The sequence below is a fragment of the Gopherus evgoodei genome, chromosome 18 (genome assembly GCF_007399415.2).
Source record: "Gopherus evgoodei ecotype Sinaloan lineage chromosome 18, rGopEvg1_v1.p, whole genome shotgun sequence".
Lineage (NCBI taxonomy): Eukaryota > Metazoa > Chordata > Testudines > Testudinidae > Gopherus > Gopherus evgoodei.
The window spans coordinates 21,457,968-21,483,698 of record NC_044339.1 but is presented as its reverse complement, the minus strand read 5'-3'; the positions used below and the strand labels follow the sequence as shown (position 1 = coordinate 21,483,698).

General features: G+C 49.4%; 1 protein-coding gene across 4 annotated transcripts; it reads left to right on the top strand.

Annotated features, from left to right (window-relative positions):
• Positions 1–1,961: 1,961 nt before the first annotated feature.
• On the top strand, positions 1,962–24,675 carry NOL9 (nucleolar protein 9). Of its 4 annotated transcripts, XM_030537817.1 has the most exons (13): positions 1,962–2,052; positions 2,643–2,865; positions 4,261–4,305; positions 4,420–4,547; positions 5,581–5,719; positions 6,349–6,445; positions 7,259–7,356; positions 11,188–11,349; positions 11,628–11,922; positions 15,258–15,369; positions 22,359–22,536; positions 23,760–23,893; positions 24,334–24,675. In XM_030537817.1, the coding sequence occupies exons 2-13, from the start codon at positions 2,817–2,819 to the stop codon at positions 24,448–24,450; spliced, it is 1,554 nt and encodes a 517-aa protein (XP_030393677.1). In that variant the 5' UTR covers positions 1,962–2,052; positions 2,643–2,816; the 3' UTR covers positions 24,451–24,675. The 4 variants fall into 4 exon arrangements, with proteins under 4 accessions (XP_030393677.1, XP_030393674.1, XP_030393675.1 ...); XM_030537814.1 differs by lacking the exon at positions 1,962–2,052 and having other exon boundaries at positions 2,725–2,865; positions 24,337–24,675; XM_030537815.1 differs by lacking the exons at positions 1,962–2,052; positions 4,261–4,305 and having other exon boundaries at positions 2,725–2,865; positions 24,337–24,675.
• The last annotated feature ends 1,056 nt before the right edge of the window (positions 24,676–25,731 follow it).

Here is a 25,731-nt window from a genome sequence, read left to right as displayed (position 1 = left end):
CTAATTAGGTGCTTGGACCCTAGAGAAGACACATATGTAAGGTGAGGTAGTGGCCTTGGGGGAAATAGGGGGCAGGTGGGAGAGGGGGTGGGGGAATTTGGGACACGCAGGGTTGTGGCAGCCAGAGAAAGAGGCGACTTTCCCCAGCTCCAGGGCTTTAGCTGCTAGGGTGAGACAGCCCTTCTTCCCAACCTCAGCTCTGTGGCTGCTATGGCAGGGGAAAGACCCCCCTCCTTTCCAGCCTCAACTCAAGGGCTGCTGCGGTGGGGAAGAGAGGGCACATCCATTGCATTAGAAAGGTAACACTACTGATATTAAAATATGAGTTGTGTGCTTTTATTTGAGAACACAAAAAGTTCATTAAGTTTTTTTATGTAGCACTTTTATCCAAAGCACTTTACAGTAATTAGCTAACGGTACAAACATTTGGAAAGATCATTAAGTAGTCCGCCGACAAACACCCTCGGCAATTTTCAAGTGGTCCGTGGAAAAAAAGTTTGAGAATCACTGCTCTAGATTGTAAACTTTCTGGGTAAGGGGCCACGTTCACTGCCAGCACTTGACAAATAATAAGTGCTGGTCATTGACCATAAGCTTTAGGGTTTGTGACAGGGCTAACATGCTTGTGGATGAGTTCCCCTTTTGGGATGGACTTTGAAGAAGAGCAGATAAGGGGGGATGCAGGCTGAGGAGGGGAAAGCGTGCAACTGGGCCTTTTCTTGGTTCCTACAACATACAAGACATATCAGTACAGACGGTCCCTGTGCTGGAGACTTTGTGCATTAATGAGCAGGTGCAGGGAAGAGCCCAGAGAGCTCTCCATGTCACAGTGGTGTCCTCCCCTTGCTCTAGGTTTGACCGGTGGTTCTCTGTCTGAGCCATGGACTACGTCTAAGAGGTCTGTGAAATACTTGGACTGAAAACTCATTGAACAGAATTCAACAATAGAAAAGACCCCATAGATTTCCAAAGGTGTTGGCACCTCCATTTGAAATTTGTTAAGGGTACGCAAATGAACAAGGTTGAGAACCACTGGTGTAGAGCAGGATGGAGTGGAGTTCAGTTTGACCAGCACTAGGCGTCGCCTTGCTGGGCCTAGCTTTGACCTTTCCCCTGGTATAGATGCAAGAGAACATCTTGTGGCTTGATTTAGTTGGGTCAAGGAGTAACCTAGGCACAAACACAAGCTTTGTGCCACATGCCAGGAAAGGGGTCTATGTGGTCTGGGAAGTGTGTGTGCAGGCACCGTGTCACGGACCCCATGGGGGGGACAGGGAAGGTTGTGGGCACTGTGTCACAGACCCCATGGGGAGGAAGTTGCGGGCACCATGTCACGGACCCCGTGGGGGGACGGAGGGGGGTGCAGGCCCCGTGTCAGGGGCCCCATGGGAGGAGGGAGGGGGGGTTGCGGGCACCGTGTCACGGACCCCGCGGGGGGGGTGCGGGCACCGTGTCGCGGACCTGCGGGCACCGTGTCACGGACCCCGCGGGGGGGGTGCGGGCACCGTGTCGCGGACCCCGCGGGGGCAGGGCGGGGAAGGTTGCGGGCACTGCGTGGTCCGCCGGCAATAGGCCCGATCCCCGCCTTAGCCGAGCCGCTCCGCTCCGTCCCGCCTTCGGCCCGCTGTGGCCCCACGCCTCGTGCTGTCATGCCGATCTCGCGATAAATCCCGTCCCCCCGCCCCCGGGTGGGGGCTCCTGAGTCGGGTCTCGTGGGTCCCCCCGCCTCTCGCGAGAGTTGCCCTGGAGGCCGCCATGCCCAAGCCGCCCATTCTCCGCCGCTTCCCCCCGGCCCGCCGGGCGCAGCCTCCGCGGAAGCGCCTGGCCCGCGGCCGCCGGCAGGGAGGTCCCGGCTCAGGCCCTGCGGCCCGGAAGTGGCGGGAGCGGCCCGGCGGGGACGCGTGGCGGGAATACGCCGCCTCCTTCGTGCGCTCGGGGCTGCTGCAGGCGCCGGGCCCTGAGGGCGGCGGGGAGGCGGCCCCGGCAGCGAGCACCCTCGCCGCGGTGGAGGCCACAGAGGGCGCCGTGGTGCTGCTCTTGCCGCACGCCCAGGTTTGGCGGGGGGGCGGCCGTGGGGGGGACGGATGGGGGTGAGGGGGCTGGCTGTGAGGGGGGCGGCCGTGGGGGGGACGGATGGGAGCATGGGGAGGTGGCTGGGGCAGAGCTGGCTGGGGCAGGCGGGGGCGTGTGAGGGGGCTGCCTTGGGAGAGGGGCACACGGGAGGAGGGCTGCCGTGGGGGGGACAGATGGGGGCCATGGGGAGGTGGCTGTGAGAGGGTAGGCAGGGGAGGGTGGTCTTGGGAGGGGGCAGACTGGGACGTGGGGGGCAGCCTTGGGAGGGGGGGCGGCTGTGGGGGGGCAGGCAGGGATCTGGCCTTTGGGAGGGTGATAGTGGGGAGGGTTAGTCGTTGGCGAGGGGGTAGCCGGGAATAGTTGAGGGGAGTGAATTTGCGTGGTAGCTTTGGGTCTTAGGCAAGTGCGGTTGCAGGGATTGGGGGGCTGGGTGGCACTTCCTGGGGCAGGGGGGAGAACCCAGCACCTCCCATGTGTGAAGTGCCATGACGGGCTGTCTCTCCCTTGTCTGTATAGCACTGCCCTGGTGTTCAAGCATGGTCAGTATCTCATCTGTTTCCCCACCACAGAAGCTGACCTTCACTGGGAAATGCCGCCTGACCTGCCTCTATGGTGCAGTCCAAGTGTTTGGATTTACCATCTCTCAGGAGCAGCCTTCCTACGACCTCTTCTCTCCTCAGACCCACTGTGCCCTGACCATCGAAGCAGTGACCTATGAGACGCTGGAAAAATCCAAGAAGGAGATGAGGATATCAGCCAGGGCAATGCTCAGAGCCCATCATGTGCCACGTGGTAAGCATGGGCTGAGCAGTGTGCTTTGGTGAGGAGTCTGCTATTTGGGTGTGTAAAGAGCCATTAGAGCTGGTTACATGTAGGGCTACCCTTAACCAATTGCTTTGGGGCAGACTGAAGAGTTCCAGAGACCTTGTAATGAGATAAGCCTTTTATCTCTGTGTCACCATTCTGAATGCAGGCTAGAGTTGTGATCAAAAGTCATCTTTACATGACATTATTCAGTGGCCTCTGTGAAATGAGTTAGAGTGGTCCCAGTCTAGCTACATGTCCTCATCACAACTATTGGTGTTGATGCCTTTTCTGGCTGTTTCTCTAGAGGCAAAGCAGAATAACTTCCCATTAGAATCAGTTTTTTAACAGTGAGGGTAATTAACCATTGGTACAAATTACCAAATGCTGTAGTAAATTTGCTATTGCTGGCAGTCCTTAAGTCAAGACTGGATGATTTTCTAAAAGATGTGCTTTATTCAACCACAAGTTGTTGAGCTAGAAGCAGGAATCACTGGTTGAAGTTCTAGGGCCTGTTTTATATGAGGTCAGACTAGGTGATCATAATAGCTCACCTGGACTAAGGGGAGAGGTGTTTCTCATGCTGTATCTGTCCTGTGAGTGCTAGAGTATTTAGGGCCATCCAGCCATCATCTTTCCCACGCTACATTCACACACACAAATATTTGGTCTGTAGTTGTACACATAGTCACTGGCAAACTCTCAAGATCGCCTTTATAACTTTTTTATGGCAATGAAAATGACTGAGTGTTGTTTATTGCCTTACTTTAGGATAGTAATATACGTCCTCATTTTCCATGGAACTCTGTAGTTTATTTCTTCAAGTACGGGACTGGAAAATAGGAACTCATGTATTCTGATTCTGCACATCACTGACTTCTTTGGCAAATCACATAAGATGTTTGCTTCTCATAGACTCATAGACTTTAAGGTCAGAAGGGACCATTATGATCATCTAGTCTGACCTCCTGCACACACAATCTCACCCATCCACTTCTATAACAAACCTATGTTTGAGTTATTGAAGTCCTCAAATTGTGGTTTGAAGACCTCAAGCTGCAGAGAATCCTCCAGCAAGTGACCCATGCCCTTATTTTTATGGAAATAAGATTTTGATCCGTGAAAGTCAAAATCTGAGATAACAGACTTTACTAACAAACAAGTTGAACTGCTGCCATTTAGAAGATTTGATAGCTACACAATGTCATCTTTTGCTAAAATTAAGTGGTTAACAGAATATTTGTTCAACTGTTCTAACAAGACGAGACACTTGGCATAAGTGACCACTACGTTATAGAAGCTGAAAGCCAAAAAGTATTTAGTTTCTTTATAAGAATGTTTTTCAAATTAAAAAAAAAACTTCTGTTTTCTTGGTTACTCACAGATTCTTTCCACATTTGTCAAATGGGGGTGATACCTACCTCACAGGTATTGTGAAGGTCAGATAATGTAAAAAGTATTTGTTCATTGTATTGGTTTTGGACTTGAACTCTAATTTGTATGAAATATAGTGTTTTAAGACTAACTGTTGTCATCTTGCAGATGCTAGAATTAAACTGATGAAAAGTTTTGCCCCTTTGTGTTCTCTGGTGCTGTTGGATGGTCTGGATACCTCGGTTACAAGATTCATTCTTAATCACCCAGAGTTCTCCCATATCTTCAGAGTAAAGGTGAAATGCATCTTCCATTTCGTTATTTAATGGAAATCTTGCATTTGTTCAATCTTATCCTATGGGAATTGTTTTATGAGGAAGAAAAATTTGCATGGCTTCAGGAGAGGATTAATTGTGTATGGAGCAATAAAAGTGTGGGTCAGAAAAACAGCATGTGTTATGTATATATGTATACAGTTCCATAGAGGTATTCTGGTTATTTACCATAAGACCAAAGCTAGAATCATGCATGTAGTCATTAAAGTCACCATTTAACAGATATTTCATTAACCTGTTGCTGAATCAGTGATGGAATTATAACTGTATAAATTAGTTGTAATTCATTTTTTTTGTATATATGATGCATGGATTTATCCTTTGCCAGAACTTCACTCCCTCTTTTACTACTTATCCTTCTTAGTCCTTTGTTGCAGTCACTTTCTTGCTACTGTCTTCCCATACTTTTCTCCCCACACTTCCCAGCCCTCTAGTGTTTCCTGTTCTGTCTGCACTTGGTGGCAGCTCCACTTGACTGGCCCAGCCCCATTATTGTTTCCAGAGCACTTTGTTTCATGTTCCAATCATGTCCTCTTCCTATGTCTGTCATGTGACTTTCAGGTGTGCTGCCATGCCTTTGAATTATAAGACTGGTTTCCCATGGAATTACAATGGTCTGCACGCTGTAGACCTGTATATAATAATACCTAGCTCTTATAGAGTTTTTCATCAGTAGATCTCCAAGTGCTTTATAAAGGAGGTATCATTCTCCCTATGTTAGACATATCCGTCTGTGGTATTTATAAGGTGCCATTTGCTGTAGTAAGTAGGGGTTAGAATGTCAGTGAAGATGAGACCTTGTTCCTAGCACTTCCTTCCTGTTACCTGGACTTAAGACTTTTGTAGAACTAGAACAGAGAAGACAATTAATGTGACTAAATCCTTCTGTGCTGGTACCACTGTCTAGTCAAATAAGACAGTAGGAGTTATTTTGTATGTGGTGTGTTATGAATTTGCTAAAACCTTTCTTTGGTATATGCTTGCTGATCTATAGAGGCAAAGGGGTTCTTGCTTCACACCAGAAGATGCAGCTCTAGCTTCTACTGGTATTGGGAAACGTGATCCTGAAAGTGGCCTACTTTTGTCGGAGAGTTCAGTTTCAGCAATTGAAGAGTTAATACAAGCATGTCGTGGTGAGTATCTTCAATTTGATGGAACTGAATGTTACATTTTGCAGTGATCTAAAGGGAGCAAAAGCTCCTTTCTCAGAGTTTTTCTTAAGTTCATGCTTCTGAAACCATGCCTTGACAACCGTGAAACGGTTGGGTCAAATTTCAAACCTTGGATAGTTTCTGGACCAAACTGAGTGTGTTACCTCATTTTGAGGTACTTAGAGGGGGAGGAGGGAGTGTTTATATGACCCATAAGGCTTTTTGCTGCCTTACTGATCTGCCACCAAAACTAATGTGCCTTTATGATGATTTGGTGTGGGAGAAATCCGTTTTTGTCCATCCCCGCCCCAAAATAATTTCCCATAGGGCAAGTAGAATTTTGCAAGGCTGGTTTTGTGCACAGGTGTTGGAGTCCACCCTCTTAGAAGGCTTTTTATTTTGTGCTTATAAATGTAAATACCCTCCTCACCTTTAAACAAAGCTTTATTGTTCTGGTTCCAAAGTGCAAATATAAGCCCATGTTATGTAAACTGCTCTTTCAATGAAAATGCTCAGCTCCTGAGATTAAATTTTTATGAACTTTTGTGGAGTAGGATGCATGACATTAATTTATAGTAATGGTCCATTTCAGGGTATGTTTGTTTTTCCAGAGGAAGATGATGGTTGTCCTGTCATTCTGGTGTGTGGCCCAAAAAGTATTGGAAAATCAACATTGAACAGATATCTCATTAACCTGTTGCTGAATCAGTGAGTTTTTTTTTATCCTATAAGAGTCAGATTTTCATATCTTCTATGATCTGGGTAAGAGAAATCGATAGGATTATTTATAAATAATTACTGGGGATTTGGATGTTTTTGAAAATTAACATGAAGCAAAAATTGTTTGTTGGCAGTCCTCATCTGTGTGTACCACTCGTGCAATTTGACATTGATTGGCAGTCTCTCTGTTCAAGACTGGAATGGTATTGTGCTGTCGCTGGTCCAGACCATGCATTGTGCTTAGTGTTGTAGTTGGTTATAGTTAAAGCTACACAGGTAGTCACAGTAAAAGTCATGGACAGGTCACAGGCAATCAACAAACATTCACAGCCTGTGTCTTCACCATGACTTATACCTGTGACTAAAACCAGGGGCGGGCGGCTGTTCAGGGGGAAGGAGGGGTGCCTGGGGCCAGCGGACTGCAGCTGCTCTGGCTGCACGGGGATGGCTGCCAGGAGCTCCCTGAGCAGTAGCTGGTGTGGCTGTCCCCAGGGCTGCCCAAGCACATGCCGGGCGCTGCAGAAGTCACAGAAGTTGCAGAAAGTAATGGGATCTGTGACCTCTGTGACACACATGGACCCCTAGTTTATAGTTTGTCATTGCCTGTCCATTACAGTCCCTCAGATAGAGGGAGGAGGCAGAAAGCTAGTGATCTATTCAGTGTCTGAGATTCTCATTGTGTTTATGGCTGTCAGAATTGGATTCTTTTCCTGATGTATTCTAAGTGAAATGCTGTTCTGTTTTATTTACACAGATAGTAATATGCAGCGCATCTTAAAATCTTTTTTTCTTTTATTGTAGCCTTCCTTGTGTTGAATATTTGGAATGTGATCTGGGACAGACAGAGTTTACACCACCTGGATGTGTCTCCTTAATTAATGTGTCAGAGCCATGTCTTGGTATGTATTTTGCTATATTCTCATCACCAGAAATATATATATTTATTTTCTAAAGGTACTGTGCAGGATTCTCACTCCTGTGTCTTAACAGCACCATATTAACTCTGCTCACAGTTCAAAAAACATTATAAGTGAAGGAGGCCTGCCAATCTTGTGGTAAGGAGCTAAGACCCGGGAGTGAAATCCTCCAAGGTGCTATCTCTAGGAAATCAGAACTACCAGGCAAGTTATTCTCCCTTCTTGGTTTTTACATATTTTATGGGAGTGGGTGGAGAGGGTGATCTTTTCTATATGCTATTGGCCTGGGATGTAGCAAACCCGAGTGAATTTTCCATCTCTGCCACAGACTTCATGTTACACCTTGGGCAAATCATTTATTCTTCTTCAAGTGCTTGCTCATATCGATTCCAATTAGGTGTGCGCACGCCGCGTGCACGCTTGTCAGAAGATTTTTACCCTAGCAACACTTGGTGGGTCGGCTGGGTCGCCCCTGGAGTGGCGCTGCTATAGCGCCAGATATATACCCCTGCTGACCCAACAGCCCTTCTGTTCCTTCTTACCGCCCGTGACCGTTATTGGAACAGTGGAGCGCGGCTTTGCTGATCTCCACATCCCTAGCTTCTCGTAGTTCTTTGCTCTTTACTGTGTTTATAGTTCGAGTTCTTGTAGTTATAGTTAGTGTTGGTACTTCTATTCATAGTTAGTGTATATAGTTGAAGGGGGGATCGGGGATTAGCCCATTTCCTCCACCCCGGTGCTGGCCGATGCCCAAGGCACCGGGATCCAAACCGTGCTCGGCGTGCCAAAAGCCGATGCCAATAGGGCATCCCCACGACTCCTGCCTCAAGTCCCTAGGGGAATCCCACCTTGTTGACAAGTGCCGCATCTGCAAGTCATTTAAACCAAGGACAAAGAAGAGCGGGACTTTCGATTGATGCTGACTCCATGAGGAGCTGTTCTTAGTCCTGCAACATCGGTATTGAGCGTCCAACAGACTGCGTCAGTAAGGAGCGCCCCTTCGGCACCGGATCACTCCGGTACCGAGAAGGAGTCACGGCACTGACCTCTACCGGCACTGACTCCTCGGCACCACTCCCTTTCCCCGACTGGAAAACGACATAATGCTCCAACTCCGGCCTTGCAGAAGGAGCACTTGTCTAAGACAGTTCGTCAAGCACCGTCATCCGCTGCGGCACCGTCGAAGCCGGCACCACAGATTGCAGCTCCACCTGGCGCGGCACCACTGATTCCGGTCCCACAAGAACCGTTGAGTCTGGTGCCAGACTGCTCCCCGGCTCTGGCAGTGGTTGAGCTTGTTCTTCCTTCTACGCCGGAGACCTTCTCTACGGCAAGGGAGCTCATTGCTATGACGGAGCTGATATGTCCTCAACCCCCGGCACCGCCGGTGTGGGTTGTTCAATCCATCGGCAAGCTGGCCCTCGTAAGGCCTCCTTCCATCAGTCCACCAGAGAGACGTCGTTCCAGATCAGTCTCGCAGGCGCTCTTGATCATGTCGTTCCCGCTCCCGGTGCCGCTCGCAGTCCCAGCACCGCTCTCCATCGCGGTACTGGATGCACTCGCAGCGGACGACTTTCAACATCTCGTTCACCAGACAGATACTCCCAGTACCAATCTGGCTCTTGGCACTGATCTTGGTACTGTGTATCCCACAGTCACTCCAGGCGAAGGGACTCGAGATCCCAGTCGACCTCCCGGCACCGGTACGGTAGAAGGTCCCAGTCTCGCTCGCGGTACCGCCATAGCTCCCGGTACCGCTCCCCAGTACCGCCCCGGGATTGAGCGTCAAGAACAGTGGCGCCCTCCCAGGGTCTCTCGGCACCACCGTGGCCTTCGAGACACACGTCAGTATCGTCTCAGGCTGGCAGTGCATCCTACCATCAGGAGGGGGAATCTGACGTCCTCAGCCAATATCCGCAGGGACAAAGCCACGAACAAGGGCCTCATCACTGGTCCTTCTGGACACCATGGGCATACCACCAGGCCCAAGGTGCCCCATCAGTGGCTTAACACTCCCTTGCCAATACGGTATTCCACAAGGACAAGGTACAGCTGCGACCGCATCCCTCTTTCCTCCCAAAGGTGATGTCTGCCTTTCATGTCAATCAAGACATCTTTCTCCCAGTCTTTTTCCCGAAGCCGCACTCATCACATCGGGAACAACAACTGCATACCTTGGATGTCCGCAGGGCTCTCGCCTTTTATATCGAGAGGACCAGACCCTTCTGATGTTCGCCTCAGCTCTTTGTAGTGGTGGCAGACCGGATGAAAGGCATGCCAGTCTCTTCCCAAAGAATTTCATCTTGGGTGACATCCTGCATCCGAACATGCTATGAATTGGCTCACATTCCGGCTAGCCATCTCACCGCCCATTCTACTTGGGCGCAAGCCTCATCTGCTGCTTTCCTGGCCCATGTCCCCATCCAGGAAATATGTCGCGCTGCTACCTGGTCATCGATTCACACCTTTGCCTCACATTACGCATGGGTTCAGCAGTCCAGAGACGATGCAGGCTTTGGCTCAGTGGTTTTGCATTCTGCAACGTCTTGCTCCAACCCCACCGCCTAGGTAAGGCTTGGGAATCACCTAACTGGAATCGATCTGAGCAAGCACTCGAAGAAGAAAAGATGGTTACTCACCTTTGTAACTGTTTTTCTTCGAGATGTGTTGCTCATATCCATTCCAAACCTGCCCTTCTTCCCCTCTGTCGGAGTAGCCGGCAAGAAGGAACTGAAGGGTCATCGGGTCAGCAGGGGTGTATATCCAGCGCTATAGTGGCGCCACTCCAGGGGGCGACCCAGCCGACCCACCGACTGTTGCTAGGGTAAAAATCTTCCGGCGCACGCGGTGCACACACACCTAATTGGAATGGATGTGAGCAACACATCTCGAAGAACGACGGTTACAAAGGTGAGTAACTGTCTTGTCTCTCTGCTTCAGTTCTCCATCTGTGAAAGTGGGAATAATACTTGCACACCTCACTGAAACTTTAGGTTAAGTTTATTAATGTTTTTGAGATATGCAGATAGAGATGTGGGTCAAAGTACATGTTTTTAAAAGGCCATAGAACTTTCTAGGGCTTGTCTGAAGCTTTTTTTTTAACTTCTCCCCCTGGTTTTAAATTGTAAATTTGTTAAGTTTGGGGTGGGAAAAAGAGGGAAGAATATTGTAAGTTTTGAAAAATCATAAGTAGAAAACCTGTTAGTATATATGGCCTTGGGTGTCTCCAAAGAGCTTTGGCTCCCAGCCACCAAATGGTGTGGTCTAGTTCTTGTATCAGCTGTTTGCCTTGGGCTGCTCTGTCATCATGGAGGGGGAAAAACTAATGTGTTTACACTACTAACTTGTAATGCACACAGTCCTTTTGTTGTTCCAATTTTTTACTTCCTGATCAAAAACTGCTACCCTGCTCAAATTGTCTTCTAGAATAGTGGTTAATCTAAATAAATTTATAAACTCGTACGTATAAGAATTATATAGTTCCATACCACATTAATGGATTTATCAGGTTTCTGACACTCAGACGTTGAGACTGTCTTTGACTGTATACGCAGAATTGAAAGGAAATGATTTGCAGGGCAGAGGAAGGGTTTTTTGGAGCAAGTGAAGAAAATCTTAAAGTACAAGCCTTTCCAAAAAAAGGTGAAACAACTGGATACAAACTGTGGAAGAATAACTTCCATCAATACAGACAGGGATTGAGCATGTGTGCTTCAGGAGTTTGGGGGTTTTGTTAACTCTTTATGGCCGCTTTCTTTGAATTACCGAAACTCCCAAGTATTTACTGTTAATCTTCAGTGTGTCTTTTTTCAGGTCCACCATTCACTCATCAGCGAATGCCACGTAAAATGGTGTATTACGGAGAAGTTAGTTGTGAGCAGGATACAGAAAGATATATCGACACAGTAAAGTATGTGTTTAACTCCTACAAGAAAGAAGTGCCTTTGGTCATCAATACAATGGGATGGGTGAAAGGTAAACCACCATACATCTAATCTTTGGAAATGCATTAGAAGATTAATGCTATATCTTAACAGTATACATGCTATGATAAACATTTTGTAACTATATTCTGAGACTGGGAAATATTACTCTAATTCTGTGTGAGTTTATTTTAAGTCTCTAACAACAATTGAGAGACACTCCTGAGTGTCTAATAACCAAGGTTCAGATCTGCAAGATGCTTACCTGGTGTGACTGCACTACCTTCTGCAAACTGTGTGTTTTTTCTCTCCCTCTTCCCATTCCCAAAGGTGTTGGATTGCTGCTTCTGATTGATATCATTCGACTGCTGGCACCCAGTCATATTGTTCAGATCAATGTTGAAGACTTTAAGGATATGCCTCGTTTTACCCCAGAATATATTAATCTTGCTGCTGGCCTACATACAAAAGGCAAACTACAGGGCAAGTGTAAGAGCATGGATGTGAGTGGAATGGAGGATTGGAAGCAATATGAAGGAGAAAGCGATTTTCAAACATCGACTACAGGGCATAAATTGCTGTGCATACAACCAAAATTCCCTGGAGCAGGGAATGCTGGTGAAGCGTAAGTACAGAAGCCACTGCTTCTGCCATGGAGTATGGTGTTTCCAGCAGTTTGTTTGCATTTCAGCATGTCATTCACAGTTACTAAATTTTGAAAGTAAATGCACAGTGCTTAGTTCACTATTTGATGTTACCTTCGCAGAGCCATACTTGTATCTGTTCCAGTACTTGTATGACACAGTCATCGTAGTGTCGAAGCACCTACAATAGCTACATGGAGAAGAGATTTGATGATAGATGACTTTTTAATCTGATGGAAAAAGGCATAACAAGATCCAGTGGTTGGAAATGGGCATTAGATAAATTCAGACAAGATATCACATTTTTAACAGTGAGGATAATTAACAATTCTAACAACTTACCTAGGGATGTAATGGATTTGTCATCACTTGACGTCTTTAAATCAAGACTAGAATCTCTCTAGCTATCCATAACTTAAACAGAAGTTGTGGCTGTCATGCAGAATTAATTGGCATGGTTCTGTGGCATGTTTTATGCAGGTCAGATTAGATTATGGTGATGGTCTCTTTCGGTTTTAAAATCCATTAAGTGGACACACTTTTTGTGTACTTTCTAATATTTTTTCAAAAATGTTATTTAAAACCTTGGAATAACTACCAATTTTTATTTAATAATTTTGATAGTTTGATTTTGAAAAATATCAAACTACATTTTTTCATGAAAAACAAAAACATTTACAGTATTGCCACTTTTTATTTTTATTTTTTTTGCAAAAAGTCAATTTCAAAAGCCATTTTTGGATGAAGAACTTGTTTTGAAATATTTTATTCTGTTCTGCTTATCAGTTCATGAGAGAAGTGCAAGGCTGAATGGTAGCCTTGTGTATCTGAAATAAGGCAATCATACCTTCACTAGTGATTAACAAAGGACTGCAGTTATGGCAAAGTAAAGCCTTTTGCTTTGTTGAAACTATTTAATAGCCATGCAGTGCTAAGTTCCCTGTAAACTGCGCAGCTGCATAGCAGCCTATTAAGTGCCACATGGGCACTCAGGGAACCCACCTGGCTAGGATCTGCCGTGGAGGGGCATCCCAACCCAGCCCCAGATCTGCTCCGGCCAGGGGAGAGGTGCCTATCTTGCGGCCCCAGCACCAGAGCTGCTGCGACAGGGAGGGGCGCCTCTCCCTCCCAGCCCAGGTGCTGCTGTGGGGAGAGAGCTCGAGGGGCGGGGAGTTCTCTCTCCCTGCTGTAGCCTCATGGCAGCCTGCACCCCAATCCTCTGCCTAAGCCCTCCATCCCTGGTCCCACCCAAGAGCCTGTACCGTCAGTTCGAGCCCTCACACCCCTGCACCCCAACCCTCTACCCCAGCCCTGAGCTCCCTCCCACATTCTGAACGCCTCAGCCCCATCTCACCACATGAATTTTATTATGTGCACCAATATAGAGGTGTTATGTCACACATCACCTCCATATTGGTGCAAGTAACAAAATTCATTCCGCACATGTGTGGGGAAAAATTAGAGGGAACAGTGATGCAGTGTCCCTAACCTTGATATAGTAAATATTCCTGGGGGAATTCTGCACCAAAAAATTAAATTCTGCGCACAATGTTTTAAAATTCTGCAAATTTTATTTGTCAAAATAACACAATATAATCACTCTGGTTTCAATTATTTTTGGTCATTTATTTCAAAGTACCTGTTAGCAAGTATGTCTGTAACAATACAGACAACAAAAAAGATTCAGGAAATGTTTTTTGGCAAATAGAGTACTGTATTAATATGCCTAGTAAGGAATCTCAGTAGTAATTCATTTAAACTACAATGCAGAACTGTATTTCCTGCACCCCTCAGAAGCAGTGCAAAGGCTTGGAGCAGTCTGGAATAAGGGAGGAGCTGAGGGAGAGGGAAGTAAATTGCTGGGAAGGAGCCAGGGTGTTGGGTATGGGTGGAAAAAGTACAGACCAGGTTTTTGGCAGAGCAGGGAGGGATTGTTAGGAAGTTTCCCCCATGGAGACCCTGGCTGACCCGTAACCTCTCCCATTCAGTCAGACATTGCCCCTGTCCCCATGTGTCCCTCCTCCCCCATTCAGACACCCACTGTCCCAATCCCCATGTGGCCCTGCGCCCTGTTACCATGGCTCTGTGTCTCGCTGCCCCCTCCCCCATCTCAATGTATCTCTGTATCCCGCACTCAGCTGCCTTCTGTCCCTGTGTAGCTCTGCACTCCTTTTCCCCCATCACCATATGGCCCTGCACCTCCTTCCTCTCCTGTGACCCTGTGCCTCCGCTTCCATTCAGTCCCTGCCCCAGTCTGTCCTCCCTCACTAGCCCTTATGAGCCCCTGTCTGACCTCCCAGCAGCCCCATGCTGTCTGTTTCCCCAGAGCCCCTGTCGCCTGGCCTGGCCTGACAGGTGCTGTGACAGAGGTAGCTCTTTCTCTTCCCTAGCTGGCTAGGAGCTGCTGCTGTGTTCTGTCATCACAGTGGCCTCTGGTGGGCAAAAGGTGGAACTGCAAAAGTTACTTTCTGCTGGGAGCTGCTGCTGTTCTTGTGCTGCAGCAACATTTAGGCAGAAGCTTTTTTCTGCATAAAAAAAATGTACAGCTTATTAATTATGCACACAGCAGTATCACATATTTCCCTCAGGAGTATTTAAAGCTGTGGACAGGAAGAAGCCCTGAAGCCTCTCAATATGCCTTTTAGCTACCATGGTTTAAGGACAAACTTGAATAGCCAATATTTATCTAAAGATTGCGTTAGGAACTCCCTCTCCTTGGCTCTCATCCTGTCACATGCATCCCATTTCTCTGATATTGGGGGATGTGCATAGGGTGACCAGATGTCTAGATTTTATAGGGACAATCTCGATTTTTGAGCCTTTTTATTATATAGGCTCCTATTAGCCCCCCACCGCCATCCCAGTTTTTCACATTTACTGTCTAGTCACCCTAGATGTGCATGGGTGTTTGACTTGGCTCCACAGAAACTTTCACTAAAGGACTGTTTAATAAAGTGTGACTGGGGTCACAGGTTCAGGCCATCATTTCTTCTCCTTTCTCACAATTGGCTGATGGAAAATTCTCTTGGCTATCAGGACTGGAGAAGAGAACCAGAATCTAAAAAGTGACTGCTACCTAAAGTAAGCAGCCTTACAACATCATCCTGCAATTGAACTGTGGAATCTCAGAGCCACAGAGTTAATAAAACATAGCTCTAAATAGATCTGAACAACAAAAATTTAATAATAAACCTTCTAAAATATTGAATATCACAAATATCACACTGCAAATTCTGAAATGTCTCAGTAAGTGCTTATGTTTGAACTGGAGTGTGACTTTTTCATCTCTGCATCATTTGTTTGCTTATTTTTCCAGACGGGTCCATAGCAGTATCCTCCGGGATGTGGCAATGTTAGGTTACCTTGGCCAGCTTCAGCCTCTGGAAACAAGATCAGTACTTCCTCTACACAGTCTGATTCCCTATCAGGTAACTTAAGCATTTGTGAAAGAATTGAAGATGCTGTTTGGATGACTGGATTCAGAAGGCTGATTGTTAGTAATCTAGATTACTACACCTCTGACCGTATGTAACACGAATTCAGATATAACACGGTAAAGCAGTGCTCCGGGGAGGTGGGGCTGCGCGCTCCGGTGGATCAAAGCAAGTTTGATATCACGTGGTTCTTCTTCGAGTGATTGCTCATATCCATTCCAGTTAGGTGTACGCGCCGCGCGTGCACATTCGTCGGAAAACTTTTACCCTAGCAACTCAGTGGGCCGGCAGGTCGCCCCCTAGAGTGGCGCCACCATGGCGCTCCATATATACTCCTGCCGGCCCACCCGCTCCTCAGTTCCTTCTTACCGCCCGTGTCGGTCGTTGGAACAGTGGAGCGCGGCTTAGCTGACCTCCACTTCCCTAGCTACTCGTTTTCTCGTATATAATTATGCAGTTATAACACTTTTATATATATATTTGTATGGTTATACGTGTTTCTTTGCTAACATGGTTAGTTTAGTTAGCGGGGTTCAGGAAGTAGCCCCTTCCATGAGCCCAGTGCCGGAGCCATGAATGGCTCACCGGGTTTTCAAAAGGGGCCCGGCTTGCCAGAAGCCGCGGCCGAAGAGAGACCTACATGACTCCTGTTTGAAGTGCCTCAGGGAATCACACTTGACAGATAAGTGCCCCATTTGCAAGGCTTTTAAGCCGAGAACAAAAAGGTGCGGGACTTTCACTTGCCCCTCCACCTTGGGCGCGGAGCGATGTTCAAGCGGCGGGCAGAAGCGCCTCCTCGGCACCGGACCCCGCCGGTACCACCAAGGCCTTTCGGCACCGACCGTCGCCGGCACCGATGTCGACTCGGCACCGTTCCCTTCTTCCGAGGTCGAGAGAGTCTACGATTCCTGCTGGTGCCTGGCGGCTCCCCGGCACGCGCCGTGGTTGAGCCCCCTGCTCCCGCTACTTCCGTGCCACCTGCATCGCAGCCAGAGAGCTCGCCTCAGTGCGTTATCCGGCCTGCAGAGGCACCGATGACTTCGGCTCCGTCGATTCCAGTCCCCCAGGACCAGGGAATCCGGTGACTGGCAGCTCCCCGGCTCGCGCCGTGGTAGAGCTTACTGCTCCTGCTGCTTCTGTGCCAGCTGCACCACAGCTAGACAGCTCGTCTAAGATGGCTCGCCCGGCACCGACGACGTCGGCACCGTCGATCCCGGTCCCACGAGGGCCGTAGAATCCGGTGCCTGACGGCTCCCCGGCACGCGCCGTGGTTGAGCGTATTGCTCCTGCTGCTTCCGTGCCAGCGGCACCGCAGCCAGAGAGCTCGTCTAGTCGGATCGCCCGGCGCTGACACCTACTACGGCACCGATGACGTCGTCACCGTCGATCCCGGTCCCATAAGGGCCGTAGAATCCGGTGCCTGACGGCTCCCCGGCACACGCCGTGGTTGAGCGTATTGCTCCTGCTGCTTCCGTGCCAGCGGCACCGCAGCCAGAGAGCTCGTCTAGTCGGATCGCCCGGCGCTGACACCTACTACGGCACCGATGACGTCGTCACCGTCGATCCCGGTCCCATAAGGGCCGTAGAATCCGGTGCCTGACGGCTCCCCGGCACACGCCGTGGTTGAGCGTATTGCTCCTGCTGCTTCCGTGCCAGCGGCACCGCAGCCAGAGAGCTCGTCTAGTCGGATCGCCCGGCGCTGACGCCTGCTACGGCACCGATGACGTCGTCACCGTCGATCCCGGTCCCACAAGGGCCGTGGAATCCGGTGCCTGACGGCTCCCCGGCACGCGCCGTGGTTGAGCGTATTGCTCCTGCTGCTTCCGTGCCAGCGGCACCGCAGCCAGAGGGCTCGTCTACGTCGGATCGCCCGGCACCGACACCTGCTGCGGCACCGATGGCGTCGGCACCGTCGATCCCGGTCCCACACGGGCCGTAGAATCCGGTGCCTGACGGCTCCCCGGCACGCGCCGTGGTTGAGCGTATTGCTCCGGCTGCTTCCGTGCCAACGGCACCGCAGCCAGAGGGCTCGTCTACGTCGGATCGCCCGGCACCGACACCTGCTGCGGCACCGATGGCGTCGGCACCGTCGATCCCGGTCCCACAAGGGCCGTAGAATCCGGTGCCTGACGGCTCCCCGGCACGCGCCGTGGTTGAGCGTATTGCTCCGGCTGCTTCCGTGCCAACGGCACCGCAGCCAGAGAGCTCGTCTACGTCGGATCGCCCGGCACCGACACCTGCTGCGGCACCGATGACGTCGGCACCGTCGATCCCGGTCCCGCAAGGGCCGTAGTATCCGGTGCCTGACGGCTCCCCGGCACGCGCCGTGGTCGAGCTAATTTTCCGGCTGCTTCCGTGCCAACGGCACCGTGGCCAGAGGGCTAGTCTAAGTCGGATCGCCCGGCACCGACACCTGCTGCGGCACCGATGACGTCGGCACCGTCGATCCCGGTCCCACAAGGGCTATCGAATCCGGTGCCCGACGGCTCCCCGGCACGCGCCGTGGTTGAGCGTATTACTCCCGCTGCTTCAGTGCTGACGGCACCCCAGCCAGACGGCTTATATAACTCGGTTCTCCCGGCACCGGCACCTACCGAAGCTCTGATGACCTCGGTACCGTGGATCCCGGCCCCACGAGGGCCGTCGAATCCGGTGCCTGACAGCTCCCCAGTACGCACTGTGGTTGAGCCTGCTGTTCCCTGCGCGCCGGAGATGTTACCAACGGCGAGGGCTCTCAGTGCCATGACGGAGTCAGTGCTGCCTGACCCGGGCACCGCCGGTACGGGTAATACAGTCTCTTCAAGGGACTGTCCCCTGTCAGTACAGCAGAGCGGCACCGTCCATGATCACGGTCCCGCAGACGCTCCAAGTCCTGTCGGCACGCCGGACACCACTGGCAGTTCCGGTACTGTTTTCCTCGGTACTGGTCACACTCACTGCACCGGTCGGTATCCCGTTCGCCGACCCGCTATCGGCACCGTTCCGACATCTGGCACCGGGGCAGGTACCTTGACTCCTGTAGCTCTTCTCCGAGCCTCGAGATCTCGGTCGACCTCCCGACACCGTTCTGGTTGCAGGTCTGGATCTCGTTCCAGGTACCGATACGCCTCCCGATGCCGGTCCCCGGTGCCGAGTTGGGCAAGGTCCGAGTGAGTCAGAGTCTCGGCCCGTGCCCTCTTTTAGTACCTCCAGCATCCGTGTCACCCCATATGCGCGGATTTTATGCTCAGGACCACGATCCTGATATCATGGCCAGCGGGCGCCAGCCCCGAAGCAGAAAGAGCCTTGGCGAATGCAAGGTGTACTCTGCAGGGGCCCTGCAGCTCGGGGTAGCAAAGCAACAAGCCTTGCTTAGCTGCAATAATTATAGCACCTGGGTGGAGGAGTTTCTCCCTCGAACCTCCCACCTAGAGTTCGCTGCCGTCTTGGAGGACGGGGGAAAGAATTTACCCTTTGTTGGTAAAGGCATCTTCGCGGCAGAGACAGCCCCAGACTGCGAAGCCTGCTGGACAATAGAGTCCTAATGCGTCTCAGCATGTATACGCCTGCGACCAAACGCAGGCCTTTATGGCCCCAGCCGCCATACTCTATGCCTAGCCAGAGGCAGAACTCTGGAAAACGGCAAGGCCAAGGTGGTCGCAGACAAACGTCAGGCCCCCTAAAAAGCCAAAGTCAAGGTCCCTCGCAATTACCACTGGGACCAAAGACGGACCTTCCAAGGTTCGCCGGAGGGCGGTGTACCAGTCGCAGGACGGGATCCTGATCCCGCTTTCTCCTGGCATGGCCCCAGTTACTTTTAGATCGCTGGGTCCTGAGCACGATGGAGCATAGGTACCACCTTTAAATTGCTCCAGCCCTGTCCCCCTTCAGCGGACGAAAGGGGCTAGGGGTTTTACTCCCGTTATGCCCTAGTCCCCCACTCGACCACAGGTCTCAGACCTCCCTGGTCCTGCATGGACTCAACCGGTTTGGGATAAGGTTGAAGTTCTGCATGGTATCCCTGGGAACCATTATTCCATCCTTGCCTCCGGGGGGCTACTATGCCGCCCTGGATAGGAAGGACGCGTACTTTCGCAATGCCATCTTCCCTCCGCATGGGAGATGCCTCCGCTTTATAGCCAGCGGTGAATACTCCCGGTTTACGGCCATAGTCGCCGCCTACCGTAGCTATGTCGGATATGCGTTTTTCCGTATTGGGACGATTCGCTTATCCGAGGAGACTCTGACACACAAACCACTCAGCCCGTGGGCATCGTCACGGTCTTATTCACAGATCAAGGCCTGATGATTACTTTAGAGCAATCCGCTCTGGTTCCCACGCAGAGGTTGGGCTTCCTAGGGGCTATCTTGGTCTCCTACCTAGCCGGAGCCTGCTTATCGCAACTGCGGTTTTAGGCGATGGCATCAATCATCTGAGGTCTGAAGGCTTTCCCAACGACCTCAGCTCGTTCTTGTCTCAGTCTCCTGGGCCCATGGTTGCCCGCAAGTTTGTAACCAAACGCGCCAAGCTCCGCCTCCGTCCTCTCCAAGTCCGGCCCACCTCGGCGTACCGCTTGCACAGGGAGCCAATGGTCATGGTAGTCACCGTTCCCTCGAACGCCTTAGGCTCCCTAGAGTGGTGGCTAACTCCCTCCTTGGTGTGGACAGGATGCGGTTTCATCCGCCCCAGCCCTCACTGCCCCTGACGGCGGACGCATCATCTCTCTGCTCGAGTGCTCATGGTCACCTCCGAGCTTTAGGCCTTCGGTCTTCTAGGGAGCTGGCATTCCTCATTAATGCCCCAAAAATGAGAGTAGTCCGCCTGGCAGGCCAGGGGTTCCAGCGGCAGCTGCGAGGCCGTTGTATCTCGGTGTTTACAGCCAACACAATGGCCAGGTGCTTCATAAGCATTCAGGGGGGACATAGTCCTCCCCCCTTTTTTTTGTCAGGAGGCCATCCATTTCCGGGTCTTTTGCATGGCCCACTCGATGGAGCTGGCGACGTCCTTTCTCCCAGGCGTTCGGAACGTCTTATCTCTTTGACTCAGCAGGTCTTTCCTGTCTTACGAGTCATCACTCTGCCCCATGTGAGGCGTCCCGCTTTCCGGAAGTGGAAATGGTTCCTCACACAGACCTGTTCGCTCACCGCGAGTGCAGGAAATGCCAGGTGTTCTGCTCCTTCCAAGGTCTCTCCTCGGAATCGATCTTGGACGCATTCCTGATGCCGTGGAACGGCCAACTGCATTATGCCTTCCCGCTGTTCCCACTGGTTCGTTACGCACTGACATACCACGTTGCTCGGCCTGTCAGCCCAGACCTCATCACTCAGGGCAATGACAGGCTTCGTCACTTGGACCTGCAGCCTCTTCGCCTCACGTACCTGAGTCGGGGTGACAGGCAGCCTTCCGCCTGGTCAACGTACCAAGCCAGGTGGAAGCGTTTCCTTTACAGCTGCAGTACGCTCGATCTTGCTCCTGCTGAGGTCTCGATCCCCTCTATTGGCCTGCCTCTGGCCTTCAGCGGCAGGACCTGGCGGTATCAGCGCTGAGCATACTCTCAGCAGCCATCCCTACCTTCCAGCAGGCTAAGATGGACGTTCAGTGTCCCACTATGGGTTCGAGGTCCCTCAAGGGCTTGGAGCGCTTGCACCCTCGGGTGCGCCGCCCAGCCCCGCCCTGGGGCCTCAACCTAGTCTTGGCCAGACGGGTCTCTGAGATCAGAGCTCTTACGAAGGTTCCACAAAGACAAGGTGCAGTTATGACCGCACCCGGCTTTCCTCCCTAAGGTGTTTTGGCCTTTCATGTTACCCACAGCTCAACGCAATGGGCATAACCGTTGCACTCCTTGGACGTCTGTGGAGTGCTCGCATTATGTTGTGCTGACAGAATCATTTCCTAAGGTGCCCCAGCTCTGCCCCGGTAGCGGGCCAAAGGGAGGGCTTGCTTGTTTTCCTCTCAGAGGATCTCATCTTGGGTGATGGCGGACATCCCCACTTGTTATGATTTGGCTCATATTTCCCCAAGCCACATCACCGTGCATTCTACCAGGGCTCAGGCTTCATCTGCCGCCTTGCTGGCTCGTGTTTCTACCCACGAGACCTGTCGCGAAGCTCCATTGGTCCTCGGTCCTTACCTTTGCTTCGCAGTATGCCTGGTTCAAGAGAGGCTGTAGCCTCTGGCTCGGCAGTTTTATTCTGCCACATTTCACTCCGACCCCACCGCCTTTGTAAGGCTTGGGATTCACCTAACTGGAATGGATATGAGCAATCACTCGAAGAAGAAAAGACGGTTACTCTCCTTTGTAACTGTTGTTCTTCGAGATGTGTTGCTCATATCCATTCCGCACCCGCCCTCCTTCCCCACTGTCGGAGTAGCCGGCAAGAAGGAACTGAGGAGCGGGTGGGCCGGCAGGAGTATATATGGAGCGCCATGGTGGCGCCACTCTAGGGGGCGACCTGCCGGCCCACTGAGTTGCTAGGGTAAAAGTTTTCCGACGAATGTGCACGCGCGGCGCGTACACCTAACTGGAATGGATATGAGCAACACATCTCGAAGAACAACAGTTACAAAGGAGAGTAACCGTCTTTTTCACCTAGAACCTATAACGTGGTTTCAGATTTTTGGCTGCTGAGGACAGCGTTGTATTGGGGTAGCGGTGTGTATTCTAAATGTTCTACAGAACTGTCAACAAAAAGGCCCTGTCCGACTCTTAGGAACAGCAGTAACCTACTTGTAAAACACGTCTCGAGTTAACGTTTATGCCAGCGCTCCCTGGAAGTGTACATAGCAAGTGTTTTGTGTGTTTCTTGGTCAGCCATTTGGGATTACAGTATAGTGTTGTCACTAATGTAGGTAGGTACACAGCGCACAGCAGATTTCAGTTTGTGTAGTTATGGCTACAGCAACACTGCATATAGTAATAATGATAGAAATAACTACAATTATGTGTCTGTTGCAATTCAGAACTAAATTCAAGTGAACTAATGATCTGGGGCTTATTTTCTAGGTACCTTTCAATGCTGTTGCGCTCAGGGTTATTCACACTGATGTTGCTCCTACACACATCATGTATTCAGTAAATGCCAGCTGGGTTGGTCTCTGCAGGATATTGGATGAGGTCAGATGTCAAACTGATGGGCCAGTCTTGCTTACACAGACGCCAGTCTGTGATTGCTTGGGCTTCGGTGAGTGAATCCTGGGCAGACTTTAGCATTGCTAAAACTAAAATTGCTCCTTCTGATCATATGTTGAATCTGCAGCATAAAGTATTCATCTGTTTTAATCACTCTTTCAAAGGTAACTTGAAAAATAGCAGTACAGTAAAAATAAACATCTGCTTCTTCTCTACAGGTTTTGTTCTCCATTATAACCTTTGCTTGTGAGCCCTCTGTCTTAGTGACTAGTGGCAATAGCTACAGTTAAGGTTGCAAAACAGTTTCCATTGTAGTCTCTTCTTTGTATTTATTAATAAATTGATTCATTATTTTCCTTCGGGTTCAGATATTTAAGATCAACTTCAGGAAGTTGTGCTCAAAATCCATTCAGCTGTCTCAACCTGTGTGGATTGGGGTAAAATATTTTTATTGTAAGGGGGGGAAAAATAAGCATGCTTCTCTGAACAGCGCTACAGCAACAGTTGCCTGAAGTCTGAATCTTACCATGGGCCTAATCCTCACTGAGCACTCATCTCTGCTTAATTTGAAAAAAGTCTGGTTTTGATGCAACATTTCTCAGTTGCTTTCTATGTCAGGAGCATTCAGGGTTCCCTGGAGCTCTGCAGGAGCATAGCCACAAACAAGGAGGGAGTGAGTGTGTGTGTGGTTGGGGGCGGGTTTCCAAACAATTGAAGCAATGTTAAAGTCGCACAGGGAAAATCAGTCCAGAAGTGCAAAGAGTAGAATTCCCCTGCAACTTTAACTTGGCTGCGTTGTGCACATATTTGTTTTATTTTAATATACATTTAATTACAAATATCATTTTAACACAAACCATAGCAGGATGTGTTCCTGTTGGAATCTAAATATTTGCATTGCCTCTAATTACTTTTAGCTATACAACTTCAGCATTGCATTAATGTGTGTTTGCACATCTGTTTTGAAAATGCGCAGCAATTTTACTTGGAAATCTGAAGATTCTGTTGCTGCTCCTGGAAAGAACTAGCCTGGAGTTGATATCTGGAGTATTTGGGTTTTTTATGACCAAAAGGGAATGGAGGGTAGGAGTGACAAATCACAAGGGTAGCACGAGAATTGTATTTCAGTCTCTGTCTAGAGCATGATTCCTGCTTAAACCCAAAACACTACTTTAAGAAATGACCAGCCTGTGCAAAGAATTTCAACTATGCAGTGATTGTGCACCCTGCAGTAGTTCAGAGGATTTAAGACTGAACTGTAAATATATTTTAAAGGAATTATCCGAGGGGTTGATATGGAGAGGATGCTATACCATATTCTGACTCCAGTACCTCCAGAAAACTTAAGACTTGTAAACTGTCTGCTGCTGGGAAATATCACCATTCCAAATTGTGTCTTTACAAACCAGGTAAGGGTGACTTATGAAGATCTTCAGACAGCTTCTACTTGTACAGCAGGGTGACATGTATTTTAAATAGAACGTATAAAATCTATTTCTTGTATTAAATCAGCTATATTACAAGGCATGTGTGAGCTTGGGAGGCTTATGGGTATTAGCTTCTGGTTAGGGCTCCGAGATGAGAATGTTTTGTATTAAGTATATGAGCTTGTTAAATGCGTGCATGTGCGTGCGCACTCTCTCTCTCTCTTTCTCTCTTTCAAAAACTAATTAAGTAGCAATTTCTATTTTCAATATTAAACTTACTTTTTAAAATCGTGTGTGTTGCACTACATGATTCGTAGAGCTGCCAAGTGGTAAACTGCTAAATTCTGTCAGTCTGCATAAATGAAATGGAACAAAGTAGTGTTCAGACTGGCAGTGTCTTTCAGTTTATCTTTGTGTTTCAGCAGGGAACTGAAGGGGAGATCCCCTATGTGACATCTGAATACAATTATGACATTTCGGGAGCTGGGAAGTTGAAAATGAAGAAGCACCTCAAGAGAAGAGAACACAGTAGATCATAAGCCTTATGAGAGAACGAATCACAGGGTTTGTTTCATAATAAGGGGCCGGGAAGCTTCCCAGAGAACTTGGCACATTCTTGGAACCAACAAAGGCCCCACAGAACTGTGAGGAAGAGCATTTATCATCCAGTTCAAATTGTGCAGTGCTTAACTGCTAACCGCTTACTTTTTATACTTCCATTATGTACCTTTGTGCTTTATAGTAAACATCTATTAAAAACTTCAGTTTCAGTTTCTCTTTCAAATCACACACTGACCCACCTATAGCTGGGGTCACTATGTCCCAGTTATCCTGAAGGTGATGTACTTTGAGTAAATGTCTCCATTGTACTGGGAAGAGGATGCCATGGAAAGATACTTTTTAAGATCTCTGGTTAATTCCAGTGTACTGATAATCTCAACCTAATTGCCTAATTATAAATTAGTGGCATCCCAACTTTCTGAGCTCTAGTCAGGGAATCTGCAGTGACTTAACTATCCCTCTATGGATACTAATTTCATGTCTTTTATTAAATTGGATAATTTCTATATGAAAAACAGTAGCATCTTGTAAACACTTCTGTAGATTTTCAAGGTACAGTAACTCCTCACTTAAATTTGTCTTGGTTAATGTTGTTACGTTGCTGATCAGTTAGGGAACATGCTCATTTTAAAGTTGTGCAATGCTCCCTTCTAATGTCGTTCGGCAGCCGCCTGCTTTGTCCACTGCTTGGAGGCAGAGCAGCCTGTTGCAGCTAGCTGGTGGGGGCTTGAAACCAGGTTGGACCATCAGCTCCCCGCTCCCCTAAGTTCCCTGTGCAGCAGCTGCCTGCAGTTCAGCTGTGTCCCTTCCCCCACTGCCATGTGCTGCTCCTGCCCTCTGCCTTGAAGCTGCTCCCCTAGACTCCTGCTTGCTGTGCAAGGGGGGAGGGGACTAATGTCGGGGTGTTCTCCTCTTCCCTGCTCCTACACCCTGCCTACCTCTTCTTCTCCATAGAGAGAGCCTGGGGCAGCAGCTGCTGTCTCAACTTCCTGATCCACTTTAAAAGAATGCATTTAAGAGTGGGTCAGCTTACTTAAAGGGGCAGTGTGTATTTCTCCCACACACAAGGTATGTCTGTCTCAGTCTGCTATGCTTTCTCCCCTCTCCTCCATTCCTGCTGTCTTGTAGAGTGAGAGGCTACATTAACAACAATGTGTTAACACCTGAGGGCTCAGCCCTTCCCCACTCTGAACTCTAGGGTACAGATATGGGAACCTGCATGAGAACCTCTAAGATTAACTACCAGCTTAAATCTGGTT

What these genes read in the sequence shown, in the direction of transcription:
- NOL9 (XM_030537817.1), top strand. Translation starts at nt 2,817, where the DNA reads ATGAGGATATCAGCCAGGGCAATGCTCAGAGCCCATCATGTGCCACGT. An exon ending in AGCCCATCATGTGCCACGTG is followed by an intron (nt 2,866 to 4,260) that starts GTAAGCATGGGC and finishes TGGTTACTCACA; the next exon opens with GATTCTTTCCACATTTGTCA. An exon ending in TACAATGGGATGGGTGAAAG is followed by an intron (nt 11,350 to 11,627) that starts GTAAACCACCAT and finishes CCATTCCCAAAG; the next exon opens with GTGTTGGATTGCTGCTTCTG.